The following is a 25,203-nucleotide window of genomic DNA, read 5'->3' as shown; positions in this document are numbered from 1 at the left end:
ACTAACATTTTTGCTTACTTTGTAAATGCCAGGAGCTCTCTAAAGGCTTTTATCCATATTATTTAAGCCTCAGTTTCCCATTTATACATGTATTTAAGCTACAGGGAGATGAACTAGTAGAAAGCCACAGTCAGGGTTTGAACTTAGGCAGTGTGACACCAGAGTGCGTTCTCTTTAACGTGTTTTACTGTGCAAGGATAAGGGAAATGACATCATTGTGCTTTAAAAATGAGCACTGGAGAAGTAACAGTGGGGAGGAGGGTTGAAATCTAGGGGAGCCCTTTAACCTGTGTTTAAATTGGTCTAATGCCAACTAGATGCTGACTAGAGTTAGACTGGAAGGATAGAGTCCTTAAAGGTACAGCTTAGAAGTCAGATGCTCCTTGAAAGTTGAGTTTACATTGACTTTTTGCTAGAAGAAATTATGTTTCATTGGTCAGAACTTAATGCAATATAATACTTGCTATTTTTGCTTTATAATACATAATCCTTTATATTTGTAATTTTAGTTTTCATCATAGTCCTGAAGGTAGCTATTGTTTATACGTTTCGAATGGAAAAGTTAAGATCCCTTAAGTGGTGATTAAAGAACCAAGATGCATACCAGGTCTTCTATTTAGTGCATTGCTCTTTCTGTCCTACAGTATATATATATAACCTCCTGACATTTTGAGGAGCCAAGTGTCTCATCCATTATCATGTCTTGGTTACGTATGAGAAGGGACTGAAAAAAAGTAGGTTGGGATAGTGAGATAAGAACTTCAGGGTGCAAAAATTTTGAAAGCCACATACACTCACAGGATTTTTTTTGTGACCCCTAAGGTTACAGACCCCTTTGAGAATTTGGTGGAAGCTGTGGACTATCCCCCCAAAATCCACATACACTCAATTCAAGTACGGTATAAGAATCTCTGATTTAAGGAATAAAAGTGATTCTGTAGTCTGAAAAGAAAATCCTCAGTATTTTTTTACTAGTGGCTCACTGAGGATGGGAGATCTTTATTTTTTATTTTTTAATAAAGTTTATTTATTTTTGAGAGAGAGAGGCGGGGTGGAGCAGAGAGAGGGAGAGAGAGAGAATTCCAAGCAGGCTCCGCACTGTCAGTACAGAGCCCAATGTGGGGCTCAAACTCAACGTGAGATCATGACCTGAGTTGAGATCAAGAGTGGAATGCTTAACTGACTGAGTCACCCCGACATCCTACGGATGGAAAATCTTAAGCAGACTTTGATCGAATGGATGGCTAATTAAAGCTGCTTGGTGCCAAGCCTACCCTGAGGGAAGTAAGAAGAAAGGGGGAAGTTAATATTATCTAACACATTTTTATTTCTGTTCCGAAGACATTGAAGTCCTTTGAATTAAAAAACTTTCCTGATAGGGGCACCTGGGTGTCTCAGTCGGTTGAGCTTCCACTTTGGCTCAGGTCACAGTCTCACGGTTCCTGGGTTCGAGCCCTGCGTGGGGCTCTGTGCTGACAGCTCAGAGCCTGGAGCCTGCTTCAGATTCTGTGTCTCCGTCTCTCTCTGCCCTTTGCCCTCTTGTGCTGTCTCTCTCTGTCTCAAAAATAAATAAACAAAAAACCAAAACCTTTCCTGATAGACACCCATCAGTGAGTGGTCATTGGACTCCACTGAGGGACTCACAAATAGTAACTCTGCTTGTTTTTAAATTTATAGATGAGGACTTACAATGATTATGGTGTGCCCAGTTCTGCCACTTTGTGCAGGTGTCTTAAGGACATCATACTGACATAAAACTGTTAATGCCATGAAAAAGTAGTCTTTTTATGTTGTATTTCATATGTGTGTTACTTAAATTTTTTATTAAGGTTGATAAATCTTGTGCTGCTCAACTGAAAATTTTTCTGACTTGCCTTAAAACTAAGATAAATTCTTTGTTCGGATCCTTAAAATTTTGCACTATAGTTTTGTGTTAATGTGTTGATAACCTAGAAAGTGTAAGAATCTGGATTAAAATACGGAGTTTAGCTCTGCCTCAATGGACTAAATTCCTTTGTGCATTTATTCTATGATGACAGATTTTATTTTTTTTTTAATTTTTTTTTTAACATTTATTTATTTTTGAGACAGAGACAGAGCATGAACAGGGGAGGGTCAGAGAGAGGGAGACACAGAATCCGAAACAGGCTCCAGGCTCTGAGCTGTCAGCACAGAGCCCGATGCGGGGCTCGAACTCACAGCCCTCACGGACCGTGAGATCATGACCTGAGCTGAAGTTGGCTGCCTAACCGACTGAGCCACCCAGGCGCCCCTATGATGACAGATTTTAATAGAACATATGTAATTAGAAAATACATTGGTCCGTCCTTAATGTTATTCTTTGTAAACTAACCAGAATGAGCTTTTGACATTGATTTTTAAAAATTAGTCTTGTCAGGACACCTGGGTGGCTCAGTTGGTTGAGCGTCTGACTTCAGCTCAGGTCATGAGCTCGCAGTTCGTGGGTTTGAGCCCCGCATCGGGCTCTGTGCTGACAGCTCAGACGGATTCTGTGTCTCCCTCTCTCTCTGCCCTCCCCCGCTTATGCTCTGTCTCTCTGTCAAAAATAAACAAACATTAAAAAAAAATTTAAAAATTAGTTTTGTCTGCAGGAGTTTTGTCTGCAGGAGAACCAACTTTTGGAGTAGATATAGAGAATACACTTTCTCATTTTGCTGATTATTAGATCTCAAAATGGTGATAGCTTCTCTATTAGAAAGATTAAAACAGTGTTCTATTATGTGGATGCCAACACTAGATCATTTACAGAGTGAATTTTCATGGCGTTTTTGAAAAGTCCTTAGCATCCTATGAAAGTTATTCTCCCACTGGTCAATTTTATTGCACATTTCTCTCAGTTAAATGTACCATAAGTTGTTCAGTGTGGGGACTAAGGAAGAATGTTTACTTGATGTTACTCAGGCCTCTGAGGATTTCAAAGCTTCAACTTCCTCCTACTTAATTGCCTTCTGAAGGAATATATTTTTTAGCGCTCAGGAAAATAATTGGACTTTTAAATATGGTTGGACTTTTATTTTGAAAGGGGTAAAATAAAGTCATTTTAAAGTTTTAAAAGTGAATGAATCTCAGCAGGGAATTTATATGGGATGCCTTGCAATCTATGAATTCATAACACCTAGTTAATATGGAAATGCTGTTTTTATGTTAGAAAAAGGATTTATGAACCATTATTGTTAAGAGGCTAAAAGTTTTGGTTAGATTATATGATAGCCCCTTTAGATAAAGTGTCAAACCAAAATTTATCACAGTGTTTTGTAATGGTCTCTTTCCTTCTTTGATGGCTTTGTCCCCCCTGTAAAAGTTATAGTCCATTGAGGCCAGACTCAGTCAAGGACATCTTTTTTTTTTTAATGTTTATTTTGTTTGTTTGTTTGTTTAGAGAGAGAGGGAGCGAGCACGTAAGCAGGGGAGGGGCAGAGAGAGGGAGAGAGAGAATCCCAAACAGGCTCTGTGCTGTCAGCGGGGAGCCCAATTCAGGGCTCTGTCTTATGACTGCAAGATCACAGCCTTGAGCCGATATCAACAGTTGGACACTTAACTGAGCCACCCAGGTGCCCCGGCCAAGGATATCTTACTTCTCATATTTCAGTGAGCATTGCAAATAATATGTAATTCTTTTATTGAAGTAAAGCTTTTCAGTTGACAATGAAAGTCTTGAAATTGAATGACATTTATCCCATTTTCCTTCATTCTTTGTAACCAGAAGAAGTGAATAAGTTTTCAGTGGTTTGTGTTTCATGAAAGAATGATCTGAAACAGTATTAGTTTTATATATATTATACCCACTGTGTGATCTTCTTTAGTGACAGATATGTACTGTTTTCCTCTTACTTTATTTTTAGGATTCATCTGAAAAAGTTTCAGTATACAATAAACATAAATTATATAATACATACGGTATATGTATATATACATATGTATGTATACATATATGTATACAATGTATACATACAAAGACACAGCTCACTGTAATTTATGACTTTAATATATGGATGAGATGAAATTAATTTCTATATCATTGTGTTTTGGGATTAAAAGGCCTATTTGATTAGTCAGGGAATGTCATACATGACCCAAAAGTCTTAGTTTATAAAATTCTCAGGCTATTGGACAGTATGTTAATCATTTACTTGTATATTCTGACATATTGTCATTGATGTTTTTGGTTTTAACCTTCAACCCAGATCAATTCATTTCAGAAAGCATACAGCTTTTATGAAGTGTTAGAGAGCAAAGCTCTGAGCAATATAAAGTCTTCCTATTAGCCTGTGATAGACTCTCAAGCAATGTGATTTTCTTCTATTACATTGTGTTTTGTACAATTAAAGACATTGCTTTCCTTAGCCTTAGTTATCAAACTAAAAAAAATCACTCTCCTCTTTTTGACTCATGATGGAGCAGTATTTTTTTTTTAATTTTCTTTTTTTAACATTTATTCATTTTTGAGAGTGAGGGAGACAGAGCATGAGCGAGGGAGGGACAGAGAGAGAGGGAGACACAGAACCTGAAGCAGGCTCCAGGCTCCGAGCTGTCAGCACAGGGCCCACTGCGGGGCTCGAACTCATGGACTGTGAGATCATGACCTCAGCTGAAATGAGACGCATAACCGACTGAGCCACCCAGGTGCCCCAGGATGGAGTAGTATTTTTTAACTTTATTAACAAAGAATAGCATTTCTTTAACTGACAACTGACATTTAAACATTAGCCATAGTCTTTGTGGAAGAGGCAGTGGGACAGCATTAAATACTTGAAGGCCTTGTCTGGAATAAGTTTAAAACAGTGCTGCCAATTTTTCTTTTTTCTTTGGTTCTTTCTGGGATGGTAGTAAATAGCATTTTATCAGTTGTAGTCTGCTTTTTTTCCCCTTTTAAAAAAATTCTGGTAAAATACAGTCTTTTTAACATAATACTTTATCAGGCATTGCTGGTGGGTATTTTTATTGAAGTCTCCCTATCACTAAAACAAAACCTTGTTTTACTTACTCTTTTTTTTTTTTTTTTTTTAAAGTAAGCTCTACATCCAACATGGGGCCTGAATTAATGACCTGAAGATCAAGAGTCGCAGGCCCCATGGACTGAGCCAGCCAGGCACCTCAAACCTTGTTTTATTTTTTAAAAAAATGTTTATATTTGAGAGAGAGAGAGTGAGAAAGAGTGGGTGTGCTTGAGTGAGTGGGGGAGGGGCAGAGAGTGAGGGAGAGAGAGAGAATCCCAAGCAGGCTCCACACTGTCAACCCAGAGCTGAAGTGGAGCTTGAACTCACGAACTGTGAGATCATGACCTGAGCTGAAATCAAGAGTCAGATGCTTAACTGATTAAACCATCCAGGCACCCCTGTTTTACTTTTAAACTAAAAGCAATCAACTAATTAGAATTAAAAAAAAAAATTGAAAGCAAATAAATAAAAGCAACCAATAGTAATAAGTTCTAACAATATAGATTTGAAATAACAGTAACCTCTTGCCCCCCTTCTAATCTGATAATCTTTAAAGTTTACATATATGTAATACTATTGGCACAATTTTACATGTTTTAGTTTTTTTCACTCATCCGGTCTTGGCTATCTTTCTATATTTAGAACATCTAGATCTTTTTTTCCTTATTACAGCTGCAGAGTATTTTATTGCTACTTACAGGTGTGTCAAATTTATTTACTTTGTTCTTCATTGATAGGTTTCTGAAGGTCTTTTTTTTTTTTAAATAAGTAATGTCTACACCCGATGTGGGGCTTGAATTTACAACCTGAGATCAAAAGCCACATACTCCACTGATTGAGCTAGCCAGATGCCCTAATATTTAAAAAAAATTTTTTTTAATGTTTATTTTTGAGAAAGAGACAGAATGCGAGTGGGGTAGGGGCAGAGAGAGATGGAGACATGGAATCTGAAGCAGACTCCCGGCTCTGAGCTGTCAGCACAGAGTCCGACGTGGGGCTCAACCTCTCGAACCATGTAGATCATGACCTGAGCTGAAGTTGGAGCTTAACCAACAGAGCCACCCAGGCATACCCCACCAGATGCCCCAATATGAAGGTTTAAAAAAATTTTTTTAATTTATTTTTTAAACTTTACATACATGTTAGTTGGCATATAGTGCAACAATGATTTCAGGAGTACATTCTATAATTAATGCCCCTTACCCATTTAGCCCATCCCCCCTCCCACAACCTCTCCAGTGTTTGTTCTCCATACTTAAGAGTCTCTTATGTTTTTGTCCCTCTCCCTGTTTTTATATGATTTTTGCTTCCCTTTCCTTATGTTCATCTGTTTTGTCTCTTAAAGTCCTCATGAAGTCATGATATTTGTCTTTCTCTGACTAATTTTGCTTAGCGTAATACCCTCTAGTTCCATCCACATGGTTGCAAACAGCAAGATTTCACTCTTTCTGATTGCCGAGTAATACTCCATTATATATGTGTATATATATATATATGTGTGTGTGTACATACACACACACACACACACACACCACATCTTCTTTATCCGTTCATCAATCGATGGACACTTGGGCTCTTTCCACCTTTCCATACTTTGGCTATTGTTGATAGTGCTGCTATAAACATTGAGGTGCATGTGTCCCTTCGAAACAGCACACCTCTATTGCTTGGATAAATAGTAGTGCAATTGCTGAGTCATAGGGTAGTCCTATTTTTGATTTTTTGAGGAACCTCCATACTGTTTTCCAGAGTGGCTGCACCAGTTTGCATTCCCACCAGGAGTGCAAAAGAGATCCCCTTTCTCTGCATCCTCACCACCATCTGTTGTTGCCTGAGTTGTTAACGTTGGCCATTCTGACAGGGGTGGGTGAGGTGGTATCTCATTGTGATTTTGATTCGTATTTCCCTGATGCTAAGTAATGTTGAGCATTTTTTCATGTGTCACTTGGCGATCTGGATGTCTTCTTTGGACATAATATTAAGGTTTTAAGTTAAAACAATTCTGTGGTGAATTTCCTTGTGCCTGTATCTTGGTGTTGTGAATGGCAACAAATATTTGGAGACTAAATTCTCACTTGAGGAACTGCTGGCTCAGTAGGCCTTTATTTTTTTTTCAACTTTTTTTTTTAATTTATTTTTGAGACAGAGAGAGACAGAGCATGAACGGGGGAGGGGCAGAGAGAGAGGGAGACACAGAATCGGAAACAGGCTCCAGGCTCCGAGCCATCAGCCCAGAGCCTGACGCGGGGCTCGAACTCACGGACCGCGAGATCGTGACCTGGCTGAAGTCGGACGCTTAACCGACTGCGCCACCCAGGCGCCCCTCAGTAGGCCTTTAAAAATACGATGCTTTCTTACTGATCTCCAAAAAACATACTAATCGTCAAGGTCCTCATTACCTCACATGTTGCTAATACTGGTGGTGTGTGTATTAAGTCTTTGCTAACCTGGTAGGTAAAAACGAGAGAATCTTGTGTATTTCTTGAATTTTGTGTAAAGTTGGACACCAGTCTTTTTACAGTTGGCCATTTTTTCTTGCTGTTAACACAATTTGCCCATTTTTCTGTGTTTTCTTATATGCTGGTATGAGTTTTTTGCAAATCTAGAATTTAATTAATTAATTTATTCATTTATTTAATGTTTTATTTATTTTGGGGAGAGAGCGTACATGAGTGGGGGAGGGGCAAATAGAGGTGGACAGAGGATCCATGATGACAGCAGGGAGCTGATGTGGGGCTTGAACTCACAAACTGTGAGATCAGGCCCTGAGCTGAAGTCGGACACTCAATCAACTGAGCCACCTAGGTGCCCCCTGTAAATCTAGAACTTCAAATGCTGTGCAGTATTCAGTGTTGTTATAATACCAATCATATCTTCTTAACATAATACTGTAGTTAATTTCATGCATGTTTTTTGTTGACTGTGGGTGAATTATTTTCTTAGAACAAACGTCTGGATATGAAATTGAATAAAAGACTGTGAGCTTCCTTGTACTGACTTGTTCTCTAAACCTGAATTTATTTACTTGTTTGATTCATTTATTATTTTTAGGTTGGCTCCATGCCCAATGTGGGGCTTGAACTCAAGACCCTGAGATCTAGAGTTGCATGCTGTACTGACTAAGCCAGCCAGGTGCCCCTGAAGTAACTTATTTATTATTTAATAGGTGTTATTTAATGTATGAAATATATTTCAGATTGTATTCCAAATGGCTAAGGAAGCAAAAGAAAATCACCTATAAAAATCCTATTTTTGCTGTATATTTTTCCAGGTTTCATTTTTCTGTTGCATAGCCTCTCTTTTCCTTCTTCTTTTTCTTTAATGTTCTCATTTTTATTTTTGAGAGAGACAGGGAGAGAATGCGAGTGGGTCAGGGGCAGAGAGAGAGGGAGACACAGAATCTGAAGTAGGCTCCAGGCTCTGAGCTGTCAGCACAGAGCCTGACATGGGGCTCGAACTCACGAGCTGTGAGATCATGACCTGAACCGAAGTCGGACGCTCAACCGACTGAGCCACCCAGGCGTCCCTCTTTTCCTTCTTAACATACGTAAAGAACATCTTTCAATGTCAATAAACAGAACTATACCACAGCATAAGTTTTTTGTCTTTCTGCTTTTTTAATGTGTTAAAATATTAAAATAAACATAATACTGAATTTACCATTGTAATTATTTTACAGGTACAATTTAGTGTGATGTTAAGTACATTCACAGTGCTATACAACCATCATCAAAAATCCATCTCCAAAACCTTTTCATTATTGCACACTGAAACTCTGTACCCATTAACACAGCATAATTTTTATTCCTTTAACCATTCTCTTATTGTGGAAATTTAAGTTTCCAGTTTTGTCTAGTTATTGATACCATACATACTTTCCTTATTGTCTGATTATTTCTGCATGATAACAATTCTTCTAAGAATCTGTAGCAGTTGATGTTTTAAAGAATCATCCTTAACATGAGCTTTGGATGGCAGTCTCTGCCATCCCATGTCCAAGAACTTATTCTTAATTTTATAATAAAAGTAAAAGTAACTAGGTTACATATATAAAAATATAGTTTATAGATGATTTAATATTAATATAGCTATTTTGTAAAAGGATAACTTCTGTGAATAGAGGAATCCAAATCTCTTTAAATTAAAGTCAGTGATGTTTCAGGGCTCCTGGCTGGCTCAATATGAGGAGCATGTGACTCTTGATCTTGGGAGTGTGAGTTTGAGGCTTATGTTGGGTGTAGAGATTACTTACAAAATAAATAATAAACTTAAAAGTCAGTGATTTTTCAACAGCTTGACGTTCAGTGACATTTATTTGGAAGGGTGTGAGGAGGGGTGCATGCAGGATGTATCATTTGTATGGGGAAGGGTAGTCATACATATTCTGCTGTTCTGGTGCAAAGAAGATTGAGAAAGTACTACCCATGTTCTGTTTTATTTTACTGGTAGGAGGTAACTTGTGTTTTACTTAACTGGGGTTTTAACATGATTTCTTGAATGTCAGAATTATAAATTCTTCTGATAAAAGCCTTTGCTTCTCCCCTAGGATTGGCAGCCACCATTTGCATGTGATGTTGACAAACTTCATTTTACCCCACGTATCCAGAGGCTGAATGAATTGGAGGTATTGTCTTAACTACTGTTCTGGTTGCCTGTATTTCAGAGGGGTTTTCTTGGAGGAATCAGTCACAAATCTAGTGGTTTTAGTGAAGCTAAAATTTGACCAATAATTGGACAATCATGGTAAAACAAATGACATTAAGGACATTTGCAGCCAACCAGATTTCATTCAAAAAAATTTTTATTTTAATGTTTATTTTTGACAGAGAGAGAGAGAGAGAGTGTGTGTGTGAGTGGGGGAGGGGCAGAGAGAGAGAGAGAGAGAGAGAGAGAGGCAAACACAGAATCTGAAGCAGGTTCCAGGCTCTGAGCTGTCAGCATAGAGCCTGACGTGGGGCTCAAACTCACAAACCGTGAGATCATGACCTGAGCCAAAGCCCGATGCTTAACTGACTGAGCCACCCAGGCGCCCCTTTTTTTTTTTTAATTTTTTTTATGCTAGATTTCATTAAAAACACTATTTTTTGTCAATCATTGTTGGCCTATTAATTCATTTAAATACTTCTAAATTTAGGTGACATCCACAATAATTTAGGTTTTGAAAGGAATGTACTTTGAGAACCATCTAATGGAAAAGAATCTCCAGCTGTAATTTTCTTCCAAATACACATCTTCACTTAGATTTAATAACACACTTTAATTTCCTGAGGGGGGGGGGTTGAGGAATACTGGGAATTTTCAAGAGAAGAGGTGATTTTTCTTCAGTCTCTAGGCTACTGAAACTCTAAAGTGCAGGGTGAATAAGGCTTGGGTATTGATAACCTGGAGGTAGTGTTTTTATTAATGTTTTGCTAACCTGATTTTCGTATTGAATCATGTTTTGTTTTTCTATAAAAAAAACCAAACATTTTTAACATAAATGGAACACAAATGGATTTTGTGGAATCCCAGAATTTCTGTATTTTGTGTCTGTATTTTCAAGTTGATCTTGAAGGATAGGAAATGAGTACTAACTTTGAAGTCTTAGACTGTGGAACATGTGAACATTCATTTCAGTTTTGTTCTTGAGCAAGGTAAAACTCCTAAAATTGACTGACTTCCATTTAATTTTCAAGAAGGGGAAAGAAAAATGACGAACAGAATTTTTTTGGACAAAAAAAGTTTTTAATGACTTTATAGACAATAATAATAATCTGTTAAAGGAATAACATTTAAGAAATTTTCCCTGGCTGTCCTTTATTGTATCAGGACTTGTTAAAATTGGTATGAAATCACTGTTGTAATTCTGTTTTTAGATTTGTGTTTGAGAAAATAAGAAAATTTGTACTTGGAAAGAACAGACCTTTAAAATACCCCAGTTGTAAAAAGACTAAGAGGGACATATAGAAGCTTGTGATATAATTTTAATCAATAATAAAATTGTGCTTATAGAATTCCTTAAATGAAGTACTTTTCAGAGTGCCTACTTAAGGAAAGGCTTACTGAGTTTTTAACTCTGCCTGACACATGGTAGGGGCTGAATTAAATTTTTGTTGAGTTCATGTATAATTATTTAACCAGCTTTCTTTTGTGTATTTTTTGGCCGTTTCTCTGTTGAATTCAGAAGTGATATTTCACTTAAATATTCTAAGAGTGAAAATACCACACACATAGGAGTCTTAAAATAAGCTGGGTAAGATTAAAATTCACTTCTGTGTCATTTAGGCTCAAACTCGAGTAAAACTGAATTTCTTGGACCAGATTGCAAAGTACTGGGAGTTACAGGGAAGCACTCTGAAAATTCCACATGTGGAAAGGAAGATCTTGGACTTGTTTCAGCTCAATAAGGTAAGAGGCTAATGGCCATCTCCCTCATTTAGTATCTTTTATGCCAGCATAAATTTGATCTTCTTCACTTTAAAAAGAAACTTTTTGTTTGAAATATGTAAAATGAAATTCTCCATTCACTTTAGTGATTGATTGGGCTCTACGTGTCACATCTGAAAGCCTTGAAAGCCTTATCTTGTAGAATATTTTTTGTCACCATTTTTGTGTGTGTCATTTTATTTTTTAATTTATTTTTATTTAAAAAAAATTTTTTTTAACATTTATTTATTTTTGAGACAGAGAGAGAGTATGAACAGGGGAGGGTCAGAGAAAGAGGGAGACACAGAATCTGAAACAGGCTCCAGGCTCTGAGCTGTCAGCACAGAGCCTGACGCGGGGCTTGAACCCATGGGCCGTGAGATCATGACCTGAGCCGAAGTCGGACGCTTAACCGACTGAGCCACCCAGGCACCCCTGTGTGTGTCATTTTAAAACTTTATTAGTTCCGTAAGATCTCCTTTCTGTTTTATTGGAGTTAAAACAACTGACGCTCAGGAAGAAAATTGACCAAACTCTAAAGGTTGGGTCGTAATTCAGTGCTTTAACTTCAGGTTCATTCAGTGTAAAGCCTATATTCTTTTAAAAAAAATTTTTTTTTTTAACATTTATTTATTTTTGAGACAGAGAGAGACAGAGCATGAACGGGGGAGGGGCAGAGAGAGAGGGAGACACAGAATCGGAAGCAGGCTCCAGGCTCTGGGCCATCAGCCCAGAGCCTGACGCGGGGCTTGAACTCACGGACCGTGAGATCGTGACCTGAGCCGAAGTCGGACGCTCAACCGACTGAGCCACCCAGGCGCCCCATATATTCTTGTCAAACAAATGGTGCCATCTTTTCCTCCTCCTCCTTAGTTTATGGAGAGTTTTAAGGGTCACAGAGTTAAACCAAGTACCAGGATTCGTTCTTTATTAGAGATTTAATTGTTGATGTAGTTCTTCCTCCTGGAAAATCTTGACTGCTTTGGCGAACTGAGAAGTAGTTTTTGGGGGTACAACATGTTTATGGGTATATTTTAATTTTCTAGCTTGAAATTAATAATACATATATATTTTTGTTTGGCTTGGAAAATGTATTTTTTTTTAATGTTAATTTATTTTGAGAGAGAGAGAGACACACACACAGCACGAACAAGGGAGGGGCAGAGAGAGGGAGAGAGCAAGACTCCCAGGCAGGCTCCCCACTGTCAGCATAGAATCTGATGTAGGGCTCTATCTCATGAATGGTGAGATCATGACCTGAGCCAAAATCAAGAGTCAGATGCTCAACCAAGCCACCCACGTGCCTCGGAAAATGTATTTTTAAAAATTACCGCAGCCATGGGAGGGGAGATGAGCTGAATGGATAAGGGGCATTAAGGAATCTACTCCTGAAATCATTGTTACACTATATGCTAACTAACTTGGATGTAAGTTAAGAAAAAAAAAGTAAAAAAAAAAAAAAAAAAAAAATTACTGCAGCCAAGAACATGTTGTTCTCAGAGTCATACCTAGGTACAAGGGAATTAGAAGTGATTTCTATGTATGTGTTTCTAATTTCTTTGCTGTTTTATTTAACAGTTAGTTGCAGAAGAAGGTGGATTTGCAGTTGTTTGCAAGGATAGAAAATGGACCAAAATTGCCACCAAGATGGGATTTGCTCCTGGCAAAGCTGTGGGCTCCCATATCAGAGGGCACTATGAGCGAATCCTCAACCCCTACAACTTGTTCCTGTCAGGAGACAGTTTGAGAGTGAGTCCGATCTTAACCTATTTTATTTCACTGCTTATTGGTATGTTATCTTTTACAGTGAATGAATAGGCCTTAATTCTTTGTGGAAGACATTGTTGAGAAGACTTTGTTTTGTGAATTTTTCCTCCAATGTTTCTGCTGTTGTGTTTTGTGAGCAGCCATACTTAGAAGTTTGCTTTTGTAATGAACAAGGTTGTAGAGGAAATATCCTTTTGCTTCTGTCAGAAGCCAAAGTCTGTGTTTTATTTCACTAAGACTGTGTCTTCCTTACGACAAGTACATTATTATCGTGTTATGGCTCATGCTTTTGCACTCACGTACTGTGGTAGTGCATATTACTAGTTGTCATGTGAAAATACGACCTGTGAAAGAAGTTGCTTATCTGTTGTCTTGCCAGCTGAGAGCTCCAAGGAGATTTTCAGATAGAATGCTGATAGGGGTAAAAGGTAGGGGATTTAATAATACTGAGTTGCTAATGGATCCCTCTTCTAACAGTTCCTGTGTAGCCATGTTTGTTTTCTTATAAAGATGGTATTTGTCAAATTATTCAGATAAGAACTTTTGTTGTAATTAAAGTAAAACAGTATTATAAGAACTTACTTCAAGACTGTGGTAGAAAGAAGAGTCATTATCGGTTGATACCCTTTGAGTTATTCTAAGGCAAGAGCAGTAAGCTCTATAATTTTAAGAATTGTTACTGTGCTATAGAGAAGTAGAAAGATAATGACATACTTTCAGAGGGTAAACTACTAATCAAAATTGCGTCTTGATATTGTAGACATACCATCTGTAATGCTCAAATCCTTTAGATTTTTGTAACATTGCATTTTTGTTCCCTTTCTTCCTTCTTGATTCCAGGGGAGCTTTCTTTTTAGCCTGGAAGAACACGACCAGTCTGATATTCAGAAAGTTGTCACTGCTCTTAAATATACATGTGTGAATGTTTAATGAACTCAGGGATGAAATTTAGAACATTTTATGTGGAACCTTTATGCCTCTGTTTTATAGAGATTTGATTTACATATAGTTGGTACATATAGTTGGCTACAATAGATTTTTCTCTTTATTAACCTTTCTGTTTGAGTATGGAATTCACAGTGAGTAAGAGAAAAGAGAGCGTCTACTTGCTTTATGGGTTGCAACATTTTAAAAACATCTCCTCACACTTGGAGAGGCAGTATAGTTTCATAATTGAAAAACACATAAATTGGGGCGCCTGGGTGGCTCAGTCGGTTGAGCGGCCGACTTTGGCTCAGGCCATGATCTCATGGTCCGTGGGTTTGAGCCCCGCGTCAGGCTCTGCGCGTCAGGCTCTGTGCTGACAGCTCAGAGCCTGGAGCCTGTTTCAGATTCTGTGTCTTCCTCTTTCTGACCCTTCCCCGTTCATGCTCTGTCTCTCTCTGTCTCAAAAATAAATAAACGTTAGAAAAAAATTAAAAAAAAAAGAAAAACACATAAGCATTTACTCAATCGTAGTCTGAGAGGAATAGGTATTTAAAGATACCTTTTATAAACATTAATCTACAACACAGATAAATACTTATTGAGCGGCCTGCTGTGTACCAGGTATGTTCGAGGCACTGATAGGTATTCATTGCAGAAGGCTTAAAAACAAAGGAAAATGTGTTGACAATAAAACCGCCTGATCCTCTCACCTGTTTTCGTTTCAAGGATGTTTTTATGCATATATACCCAAACTGGGATTGTATTCTTCATATACAGTATTATATTCTACCTTTTCTCTGTTTAGCATATCGTGAGCATTTGCCATGTCATTGAATATTTTTGAAGATCTAGTAGCATTCCATTTGTGTGTGTGTGTGTGTGTGTTTCTTTCTTTGTTGTTGTTTAGAGAGAGAGCACGAGCGGGGGAGAGGGGCTGAGAGCGAGAGAGAGAGAGAGAGAGAGAGAGAGAGAGAGAGAAAACGAGAGAGAGAATATGCCAGGCAGGTTCCATGCTGAGCATGGAGCCTGACGCAAGGCTCGATCCCACAACCCTGGGATTATGACCTGAGCCAAAATCAAGAGTTGGACACTCAACTGGCTGAGCCACTTAGGCGTGTTGGTGTTCGTTTTTATATCCAGATCTTGATTTCCGCCTGTTGTTGAATGTTTAGGTTGGTTCCAGTATATGTATTTATTATACTATGATGGCCATTTTTTGTACCTAATTTTTGGCCCATTTCTGATTTTTGGAAATAATTCTTGGAGGAAAGAATAATTGGAATACGTATATGTATATATTTAATATTTTTAATGTTTATTTATTTTTGAGAGAGAGAGAGAGAGAGAGACAAGAGTGCAAGGTGGGAGGCGGGGCAGAGAGAGAGCGAGACACAGAATCTGAAACAGGCTCCAGACTCTGAGCTGTCAGCACAGAGCCTGATGCAGGGCTCAAACTCACAGATTGTGAAATCATGACCTGAGCTGAAGTCGTATACTTAACCGACTGAGCCACCCAGGTGCCCTGGAATATGTATATTTTTAAAAAGAGTCAAAAGCGATGAGATACCACCACACACCTATTAGAATGGTGAAAGACAGAACACTGACAGCACAAATGCTGGTGAGGATAACAGAAGTTTTCATTCATTGCTGCTGGAAGTGCAAAATGGCACGGCTACTTTGGAAGACAAGACACTTTGGCCGTTTCTTAGAAAACCAAACATACTCTCTTATCGTATGATCCAGCAGTCATGTTCCCTGGTATTTACACAAAAGAGTTGCAAACTTATGTCCACACAAAACCTGCACATGGATGTTTTTAGCATCTTTATTATTCATAATTGCCAAGACTTGGATGCAGCCAACCTGTCCTTCAGGAGGTGAATGGATAAATGAACTGTGTTATATCCAGAGAATGGAGTTCTATTGAGCATTAAAAAGAAATGAGATCTCAAGCCATGATAAGACAAGGAGAGGAACATCACTAAGTGAAAGAAACCAACATGATAAGGCTACATACATATACTTACATATAATGTAAGATTCCAAACCGTATGGTATTCTGGAAAAGGCACGTATGGTATTCTGGAAAAGGCGAATCTATGGAAACACTAAAAACATCAGTGGTTGCCTGAGGTTTGGGGGTGAGAGGGAGGGAAAAATATTCACAGTACAAAGGATTGTCAGGGCAATGAAAATACTATACATGTCATTATAGGTTTGTCTAAACCCATAGAATGTACAGTACCACAAGTGAATCCTAATGTCACCTACGGACTACGGGTGATAATGATGTGTCTGTTCATGAGTTGTAACAAATATACTACTACTCTGGTAGAGGATGGTGATAGCAGGGGAGGCTGTGCATGTGTGACGGTGGGGCATATACAGTTAATCTCTACCTTCACATCTTGATTGTGCTATAAACCTAAAACTTCTCTAAAAAAATAAAGTCTTAATATTAAGGAAAAAAAAAGATGCCCAGTGAAGGAATTGTTTCAAAAGGGTGAACTGAAGCCTAGAGTAAGTTTTGGGAAATTTGAGAAATGTTGAGCAGTGATGTCCTGGTATAGTGGGACATAAGCCTCACTATTGTATTCCTGTATTTTCTAGCTGTCTCAACATATTGCTCTGTCTCTGTAGGATGGTGTCCTCATGCCGTGGTAACAGTTACCTCTAAATCCCAGTTTATCAAATAATAGTTAAAATTAGTCTGCATATATTCGCATTAGATACAAAGCAAACATATCAGGTGTGTGTTTGGAATTGTGGTTTGGAACAAAATAATAAAGCTTTTCACATATATTCTGAAAAGTTTCTGAGCTTGATTTTACCTTGGATCTCTAAAGTTCTTACGGAATGAAGCAGACCATAGTTTATGGAACCGTTTTAGACTTAGTGTGGGAGATAGGGACCACATATATAATCTCTGAATTTTTAAAAAACTGTTTTATTTATTTTGAGAGAAAGCACATGCACACAAAGGGGGAAGGGTGGGGGTGGGGGAGGGGAGAGAGAGACTCCCAAGCAGGCTCCATGTTCAGTGGGGAGCCTGACATTGGGGCTGGATCCCACGACCACAAGGTCCCAACCTGAGCCAATATCAAGAGTCAGATGCTTAACTCACCAAGCCACCCAGGTGCCCCTAGGAGTTCTAAATTTCTGACCATCCACTTAATAAAATTTTCTTGATTCAGTTCAGTTCATATCCGCACGATCATACATACTCGCTGGTTCAGTCATAAAAGCATGTTACTTTTGATCTTGGGGACATGAGTTCAAGCCCCATGTTGGGTGTAGAGATCACTTAAATAAATATATTTTTTTAAAAGTTTATATAAAAATATAAATGAGGCTAATTTATTTGTTTTTAATGTTTATTTTGAGAGTGAGTGGGGGAGGGGGAGAGAGAGAAGGAAGACAAAGGATCTGTAGCAGGCTTTGCACTGATAGCAGAGAGCCCAGTGTGGGGCTTCAACTCACAAACCTGAACCGAAGTTGGATACTTAATGGACTGAGCCACCCAGGTGCCCCTAAAAGAGTTTAATTTAGATGATAGGCAGGTTTTGTTCCCATCTGCATGTTTTCATTAAATATACTCTTGGGGCACCTGGTTGGCTCAGTTGGTTAAGTGTCCAAGTTCAGCTCAGGTCATGATCTTAGAGCTTGTAAGTTCGAGCCCCGCGTCGGGCTCTGTGCTGACAGCTCAGAGCCTGGAGCCTGCTTTGGATTCTGTGTCTCCATCTCTCTCTGCCCTTCCTCCCCCTGCCCCTCCCCCCACTCTATCTCTCTCAGAAATAAATAAACATTAAAAAAAATTTTTAAATATACTCTAAATGCTCAATTTGAGGACTTGTTACAGAATGGAGGGTGGTATTCTATACTAATTTAGTTAATATTTCCAGATGAAATCAATGTATGAATTTAATTAGAATGAACAGAATACTTAAAATACTTAGGTGGTTGTACCAGTGGTAGATTTATTACTTGTTTAAGAGTATCAAGTAATCTGTATCAGTATTATTTTCTAGTGCATCATATTTCGTAGATGTTAGACATAGGTTTTCTTACTCTGTTTTGGTTGCTATTGTTTCCACCCCTCTTCTCTGGATTCTTTCTGTACCAGTTGTGAGACTATATGGTAGTAATGGTACCCATAGAGCAGGAGTTCTAGAAGATTATTATTTCACTGTATCTTATCCCAACATAGATGATACATTATACCCTAAGTAGTTACAATTGGGAACCTGCTTTTATAAATGTTTCTTATGATAATTATGGGCCCTATTATGAAGAAGTGTTAGTTACTTGAAATTCATATTAGATTCAGTGGTAATATTTTGATGTTACTCTGTTTTGTTGTGCCTGCATTTAAATACCCTCTATCAGCAAGCTTAGAATCAAACTAAAAAATAATCAAAGCAGGAGACTCTTGTCTGATCAGAACCAAAGTTATTGCCGTGGGCTACTTATTAACCTTTGCCTTGTGAGTTAGACCTTGTAGGAATATGTTGAAGTAAATGAAAGTACTAATCAGGGAGAACGGTTTAGTCAAATTACCCGTTTTCTCAATTCAGATGATATCTTTTGATCACAGAACATTGCTAGTTATGTTTGAAACTGCAGAATTTTAAAATTTAGAAAACCTATTGGATTCCATATTTTATTACTCTAAACACTGTAAAAAATCAAATATTCTCAATAAGGAAGGTCATTTTTGGAGCTTAAAAGGGGCCTTTTTTTTTTTTAATTAAAAAAAATTTGTTTTTGATGTTTATTTTTGAGAGAGAGCATGAGCAGGGGAAGGGCAGAGAGAGAAAGAGAGGGAGACACAGAATCTGAAGCAGGCTCCAGGCTATGGGCTGTCAGCACAGAGCCTGATGTGGGGCTCAAACCCACGAACCATGAGATCATGACCTGAGCCCAAGTCAGACACTTAACTAACTGACTGAGCCACCCAGGCGCCCCTATAAGGGGCCTTTCTAACAGTTTGAGCCTTTAATTAATTGCAAGTGGCTCATTGGGAGGGCCTTGAGCCTACTGTGGCCTGGTGTAACCTGATGGCATGAACAGTTAAGTGAATTGAAGGAACACCATTCACCTGCTAAAAAATTGTTTAAGCTTTTATATGTGTGTGTATATGATTGGTAACTGCAGACTTGTGTTTATTTGGATTTTAAAAGATGGAGACCTTTTATGTTTCTGTGTAAATAATCGTAAAATGTACCTTGCAAAATACATTGAAATTCTTAAGATTAAAAACGGAGAGGAAATTCATTAATACAATTGTGTTTTATTTCTAGTGTCTGCAGAAGCCAAACCTGAGCACAGACACAAAGGACAAGGAGTACAAACCCCATGATATTCCCCAGAGGCAGTCTGTGCAGCCCTCAGAAACATGCCCCCCAGCCCGACGAGCAAAACGCATGAGAGCGGAGGTGAGAGCCTCATTCAGTTGATCAGAATTCTTGAGCCCTGGCACTAATGCCTGAATTATGCTGGATTCCTGTCACGTGTGTACTGTTCGTAGTTATGAACCTTGTTCACTTCATAGAAGGATGCTGTGTGTATTCTAGCTTTTACACTTGGGGAAACTGTCAAAAGGGTAAAGAGAACTCTTTCTAGGTTTATGCTGCCTGGACAGACAGCTGCTTAATTAACTGAGGAAGGACAGGCATTCATTGTGATGGTATTTGGTTTGCCTGTTTTGAAATTAGACGGTGTTTATTGGGGATTGAGGTTAGGAGATAGAAAGCTGGGAACTATCGTTTTGTTTTGTTTTGATCAGAGAGGATAGAGGATATTGAAAGCTGCTGTCCTGAGTTCCTGAAAAGGAATAGCAGATATTTATGCTAAGACAGAAACTAATTAGGCAGCATGGGAGTGGGGGCATTGAATATATAAGATGAAATGAAAGTAGAACATAAGGAAGATCAGGAGGAGAGAACTGATGAGAAAGATAGTTTGCATCAAGGTTTTTCTGCTCTGAGAGGTTTCCCCTGGGAAAGAGATTATTTTCCCAGTTACTTTGTTTCCATACACACATGTGAAGGGGTGTTCTTGCCTGGCTTGATGGACATGTAAGTGTTGGCAATCAGTGATTAATGTATTAGCAACATCTTAGAGCTGACTAAGCCTCATTGCATTGATTGGTGTCTAAAACAGCCTCTGGTTATTAATAATTATTGGTCAAGATTAAAAAAGAGCAGTTTTGTTTTCTGAGGAAAGGGATATAAATAAGGCAATTATTTTTAGCTTAGGTAAGTTAGAGATAAGGAAAAAATTTGGGGCTCTATTTTTCTGAATTAAGACTGCCTCAGAATAGGAAAATAATGGTTATTTGAAGTCTATAAGCATGCTCTTAAAGTTCATTAGTCTAAAAATTCTTGTTTGAGCACACCTTGGCCTTTAAATGTGTAAGACATGCCCTACTGCTCTGGATACCTAGGTCTGCCTAGATGAGAGACACATAGGGTGATGATATCACCCTGGGAAAAATTTTGTCTGCAGTGGACATCCTGAATACCTAGAAATGAACACAGGCAAAAATGATCAAGGTGTAGTTCCACAAACCCTTGCTAAAGTTGTTTTGCTTCATTATTAAGTATTACCACTTTAAGAAACATTGGAAATTGAGACTGGCTTATTTACCCTCAATGATGGGGGTGGGGAATCTTTAGCAATTTAGTGATGTTAGAAGAGTAGTAGTTTGTAATAACAGTTTAATAGAAGAATTAATAACAAATTATTATGGAAGCTGAGTTTTCTGTAAATAATGGGCAGACTTTGGAAGAAGCTAGCAGACCCTTCTAGGCTAATGAAATTAGGATATTTATATAACTGTGAGTGGTTGGGTTTAGTGATGACTGAATAAAGCATGAGGTGGGTTGGTGAGAACTGGGAAGCTTCTAGGAGGAAAATTAGAGCTGTTCCCAATTCTGGTAGTGACACTTTCCCTCATTTATTCCCTGATCTTTGACTTTTCCCTATTTTTTTTTTTTTTTTGGCCTACCTGAGTGGAGATACTCTTGTAATCCCAAAGATTTTGGTCCATTCCTTAGATAATAGTAATTTTAAGGGTGGATCTCTCCTTTGTGGTGAGAGAGAAGCATGTTTTGAAGGTCTACTAATATAAACAATTTATAAGATTATAGTCACCTTGAGATTTCAGTTGGATTTTAGAAAATTCCTTTTTTTTTTTTTTTAAGGGAAATACTTATATATGTGACACTTTTTTTTAAAGGCCATGAATATTAAAATAGAACCAGAAGAGACAGCAGAAGCCAGAACTCATAACCTGAGACGACGAATGGGTTGTCCAACTCCAAAATGTGAAACTGGTAAGAAAGTTTATCCATGAGTAGGAAAAAAGTAAAAAGTAAATAAGTACAAATATCATTCATTTGTTAATTAAGGAAACACTGTAGCAACTATTAAATACTAATCAGTGGGTTGGGCCTTGAAATAAAATCTTAAAGTAGGTTAATGTCCCTGTTCTTGTAGTTAGTGACCAGTAGAAGTAAACATATATGTATACATATATACATATATATATGTGTGTGTGTGTATATATATATATATATATATATATGTATATGCATATTAGAAATACGATTCAGTTTCTCTACTGTCACTAATTGCTACTTTGAAATTTGGTTACATTGCATTCATTGAAAAGAAGTGATTAATGAGAAGCATAATTGCCTTTGACTGGATATCTGATAAGTTTATTTCAGGCATGGCAAGCTGATGTGCTTTCTAAATCTGAATTTTAGTTGATAATTGCTTGGGTGGCCATTGCTAGATGTTAGTCGATGAGAAGTAAGTTTAGGACTAAAAAGCTGTAAGAGAGGGCTCAAACCCTGTATAGGCAGGCACATACAAATGAAGACGTTATTAAAATTGGTTGTTCTTAGTGATTGGTAAGTTATTGGAAAGGCAGCACAATGTAGTGGAAAGTAGATGGATTTTTAAAAATATAGGTCTGAATCTGAATCCTGGCTTAACCACTAACTAGTTGTATGACCTTCAGTATTTTTTGACTTCTTTTAATATCTGTTTTCTTGTCCTTGAAATGGATTTGCTGCAAAGGGTTAAATAATTCATGGAAAGCATTTAGCACAGCACCTACCAGAGGATAGTTCACTAATTGATAGCTAGTGTTTTAGCCAAGATGCTCAGTCTTTGGAACCAGGAAGTTGGGGTAGTATGTATCATAGTTTATGAAGGGATAATCTATATTGTGGAAGAGAGGCCAATGGTGAATTGTTAGTCTCTTATAGTTAAGATCACAAGGAACCTGCTTTCATCAATATATGTTATGTCTCAGTAACATGTCGTTAAGAAGACCACATCTTCAGCTCCTGTCTTAAAAGCTCCCAAACTGAGCCAACATCTGCAGAAGTACCCACATTTAAATGTTGTGAGAGTTTGCATTTTATCATGAAGTAATGAGTACTTAGCCCTTGAACATGGCAACACTGGGTGCTGTTGCTACAGTGAAAAGGAGGAGCAAAATTGTGTTTGTGTCCTGTGAGTGCTTGGGATAGGGAGAGAGCAAGGTGAGTAAAGCGTAGTACCAGAAGAGCTAACTCAGACTACCTCTTACAGAGAGAGAAATGAAAAGCATCGTCAAGCAAGAACCCATTGAGAAGAAAGAGTACATTGTAGAAAGCGAGAAGGAAAAACCCAAGAGCCGATCTAAAAAAACCACCAATGCTGTGAGTTGATACGTTTAAACGCTTTTACCCCCCAGTTATCCTTTTGTGCCTTACTTAGGACTGCTAGTTTAGAGTGTGACAATTAAAAGACCTTTTCATGTCAGTTTGTAGTATCTTTCTAATTGAGAAAATACACAAATGCCTTATGAAGATAATAACACCTGGCGGCCTTGGCGCCCATTTTTCTGGAGTACATTCAATTTAGAGACAAATAATGGTGAGCTAGATTATATGTGGAATGTTCATAAATTACTAGATCACCTCCAAATGAGCTGAAAGCTAGATCAAAAATCGTGTTGATGTTTTCCAACTTTACAACAAGGAAGGAAAAGGAAGGAAGGAAAAGAAAAGGAGTGGGGGGGATAGGAATTGAGCACCAACAAGAGTTGGAGGACTAAGTAGTCATTTTCTCAAACGGAAACTTAAAAGTGAGGCTTTAGGACATTACAGAGATCTGGTTGCTTTTCTTCTCTGCCCCCTTCCGAGAGCCCAGTGAGTAGCTTGAACAAGTGCTTTTTATCTTGGAATTTGAAATTATTCCAATTAAGTGTCCTATGGATGAGTACCATCTCTTCCCCCCCTCCCCTCCCACCACTGGATAAAAAAAAAAACAAACAAAAAAACCCCACAGAAAATGATCAGAACCCAGGTTTTTATTTGATACAAAAAAAGACTGAAAAAGTGAGACTCCCTTATTAGTTGAATTAGCTTTCCATATTTATTGGAAATGTATTAGTTTGCAAGGGCTGCCATAACAAAGTACCACAGACTGAGTGGCTTAAATAACAGAATTTATTTTCTCACATTTCTGGAGGCTGGAAGTCTAAGACCAAGGCGTCTGTAGGGTGGATTTTTTCTGAGACCTCTCTACTTGGCTTGTAGATGGTCATCTTCTCCCTGTATCTTCACGTGGTTTTCCTCTGTACACATCTGTGTCCATATCTCCTTTTCATCAGTACTAATCATTGGATTAGGGCCCACTCATTATGATCTCATTTTACCTTCATTAACCTCTTTAAAGACCCTGGTTCCAAATCCAGTCACGTTCTGAGGTACTGGGAGTTAGGACTTCAAGACATGAATTTGGCGGGGGGGGGGGGGGGGGGGGACACAATAGAGCCTGTAACAGGTAATAACTGTGTATTTTTATCACTGTATTTGGGGAACTTCTTAACCATGAATCCTTAAATAGAATATAAAGTAATTTATTGTGGTTAATTAACTTAAACACTTTTCTTTCCTTTTGAACATGGCAAAATTGAATTTTTTATAAATTCTATTTTTGGTTAAGCTGACAATTTATTACCTGCTACTCTTCTAGATTATCATTCTCTAAACTACTAAAAGCTAGATATCTTAATAATGAACTTTAACTAAAATACACAACTGAAAAAGTTTAGAGATTATACTTTAGAGTTGGGAATGCATTAAGCATTGTGAAATATCTCTTATAAAAGGTGAAGCATTTTCATTTAAAATACTTCTTATGGGGCGCCTGGGTGGCTCAGTCGGTTAAGCATCCAACTCTTGATTTTGGTTCAGGTCATGGTCTCACGGTTTGTGGGATCAAGCTCTGCGTTGGGCTCTGTGTTGACAGCATGGAGCCTGCTTGGGATTCTCTCTCTTTCTCTCTCTCTGCCCCTCCCCACTTGTGTATGCATGCACACACAACGCACACAGTCTCTCAAAATAAATAAATATAATACCTCTTATAGAGGGTGAAGCATTTGCATTTGAAGGAGGATGGAGAGACTAGATTATGCCTGACCGATTATTCTTAGAATTTCACAAAATCAAATTGTAGCTCATGTCCCATTGTTTTGTACCTATTTTTATTGCTACAGGTGGATTTGTATGTCTGCCTCTTATGTGGCAGTGGCAATGATGAAGACCGGCTTCTTTTGTGTGATGGGTGTGATGACAGTTATCACACCTTTTGCTTGATCCCACCTCTCCATGATGTTCCCAAGGGAGACTGGAGGTGTCCTAAGTGTTTGGCCCAGGTAAGAATTAATGGCAGAGATAGCATTAGAGAATTTCCTTCAGAAAAGTTTTTCTTTGCTTTTGGGTTTTAGATTTAGCAGTTGATAATAATGATGCTCAAAAAAAAAAAAAAAAAAAAAAAAGGGCTGGACCTGAATAGGAAGGAGGTCTTGACAGTGAGTTCTATAGCCATGCAAGGAGCTAAGAGGCAGAAAAAAAATTTTTAACTACACCTAAAATGTTTTTTTCCTTTAAGAAAGCATTGCATGCTCTTTGCAAAACGTCTTAAAGACTGAATGACGTAAAAAAAAAATAGAAGTATGATTTTACAATCAGTAGGTAACGGTTATTTTGAAGTGTATCCATTCAGCTTTTTTTTCTATTTTAAACAAACACTACGTAACTAATCTGTTTTTTAAATATATATAAATGAAATATAACTA

At 38.0% G+C, this 25,203-nt stretch overlaps 1 protein-coding gene across 2 annotated transcripts in view; it reads left to right on the top strand.

Moving 5' to 3' along the window:
- Positions 1-25,203, top strand: part of KDM5B (lysine demethylase 5B) — an 80,891-nt gene that overhangs the window by 18,738 nt on the left and 36,950 nt on the right. For both annotated transcript variants that reach the window (XM_042976880.1, XM_042976879.1), the window contains exons 2-8: positions 9,505-9,582; positions 11,223-11,345; positions 12,942-13,112; positions 19,361-19,495; positions 21,301-21,397; positions 22,668-22,777; positions 24,622-24,780. In XM_042976880.1, the coding sequence (XP_042832814.1) occupies positions 9,505-9,582; positions 11,223-11,345; positions 12,942-13,112; positions 19,361-19,495; positions 21,301-21,397; positions 22,668-22,777; positions 24,622-24,780 (873 nt within the window). The remainder of the gene's footprint in view (positions 1-9,504; positions 9,583-11,222; positions 11,346-12,941; positions 13,113-19,360; positions 19,496-21,300; positions 21,398-22,667; positions 22,778-24,621; positions 24,781-25,203) is intronic.

Source organism: Panthera tigris, chromosome F3 (assembly GCF_018350195.1).
Source record: "Panthera tigris isolate Pti1 chromosome F3, P.tigris_Pti1_mat1.1, whole genome shotgun sequence".
NCBI lineage: Eukaryota > Metazoa > Chordata > Mammalia > Carnivora > Felidae > Panthera > Panthera tigris.
The sequence above is the reverse complement of the archived record's forward strand: the minus strand, read 5'-3'. Positions and strand labels throughout refer to the sequence as shown.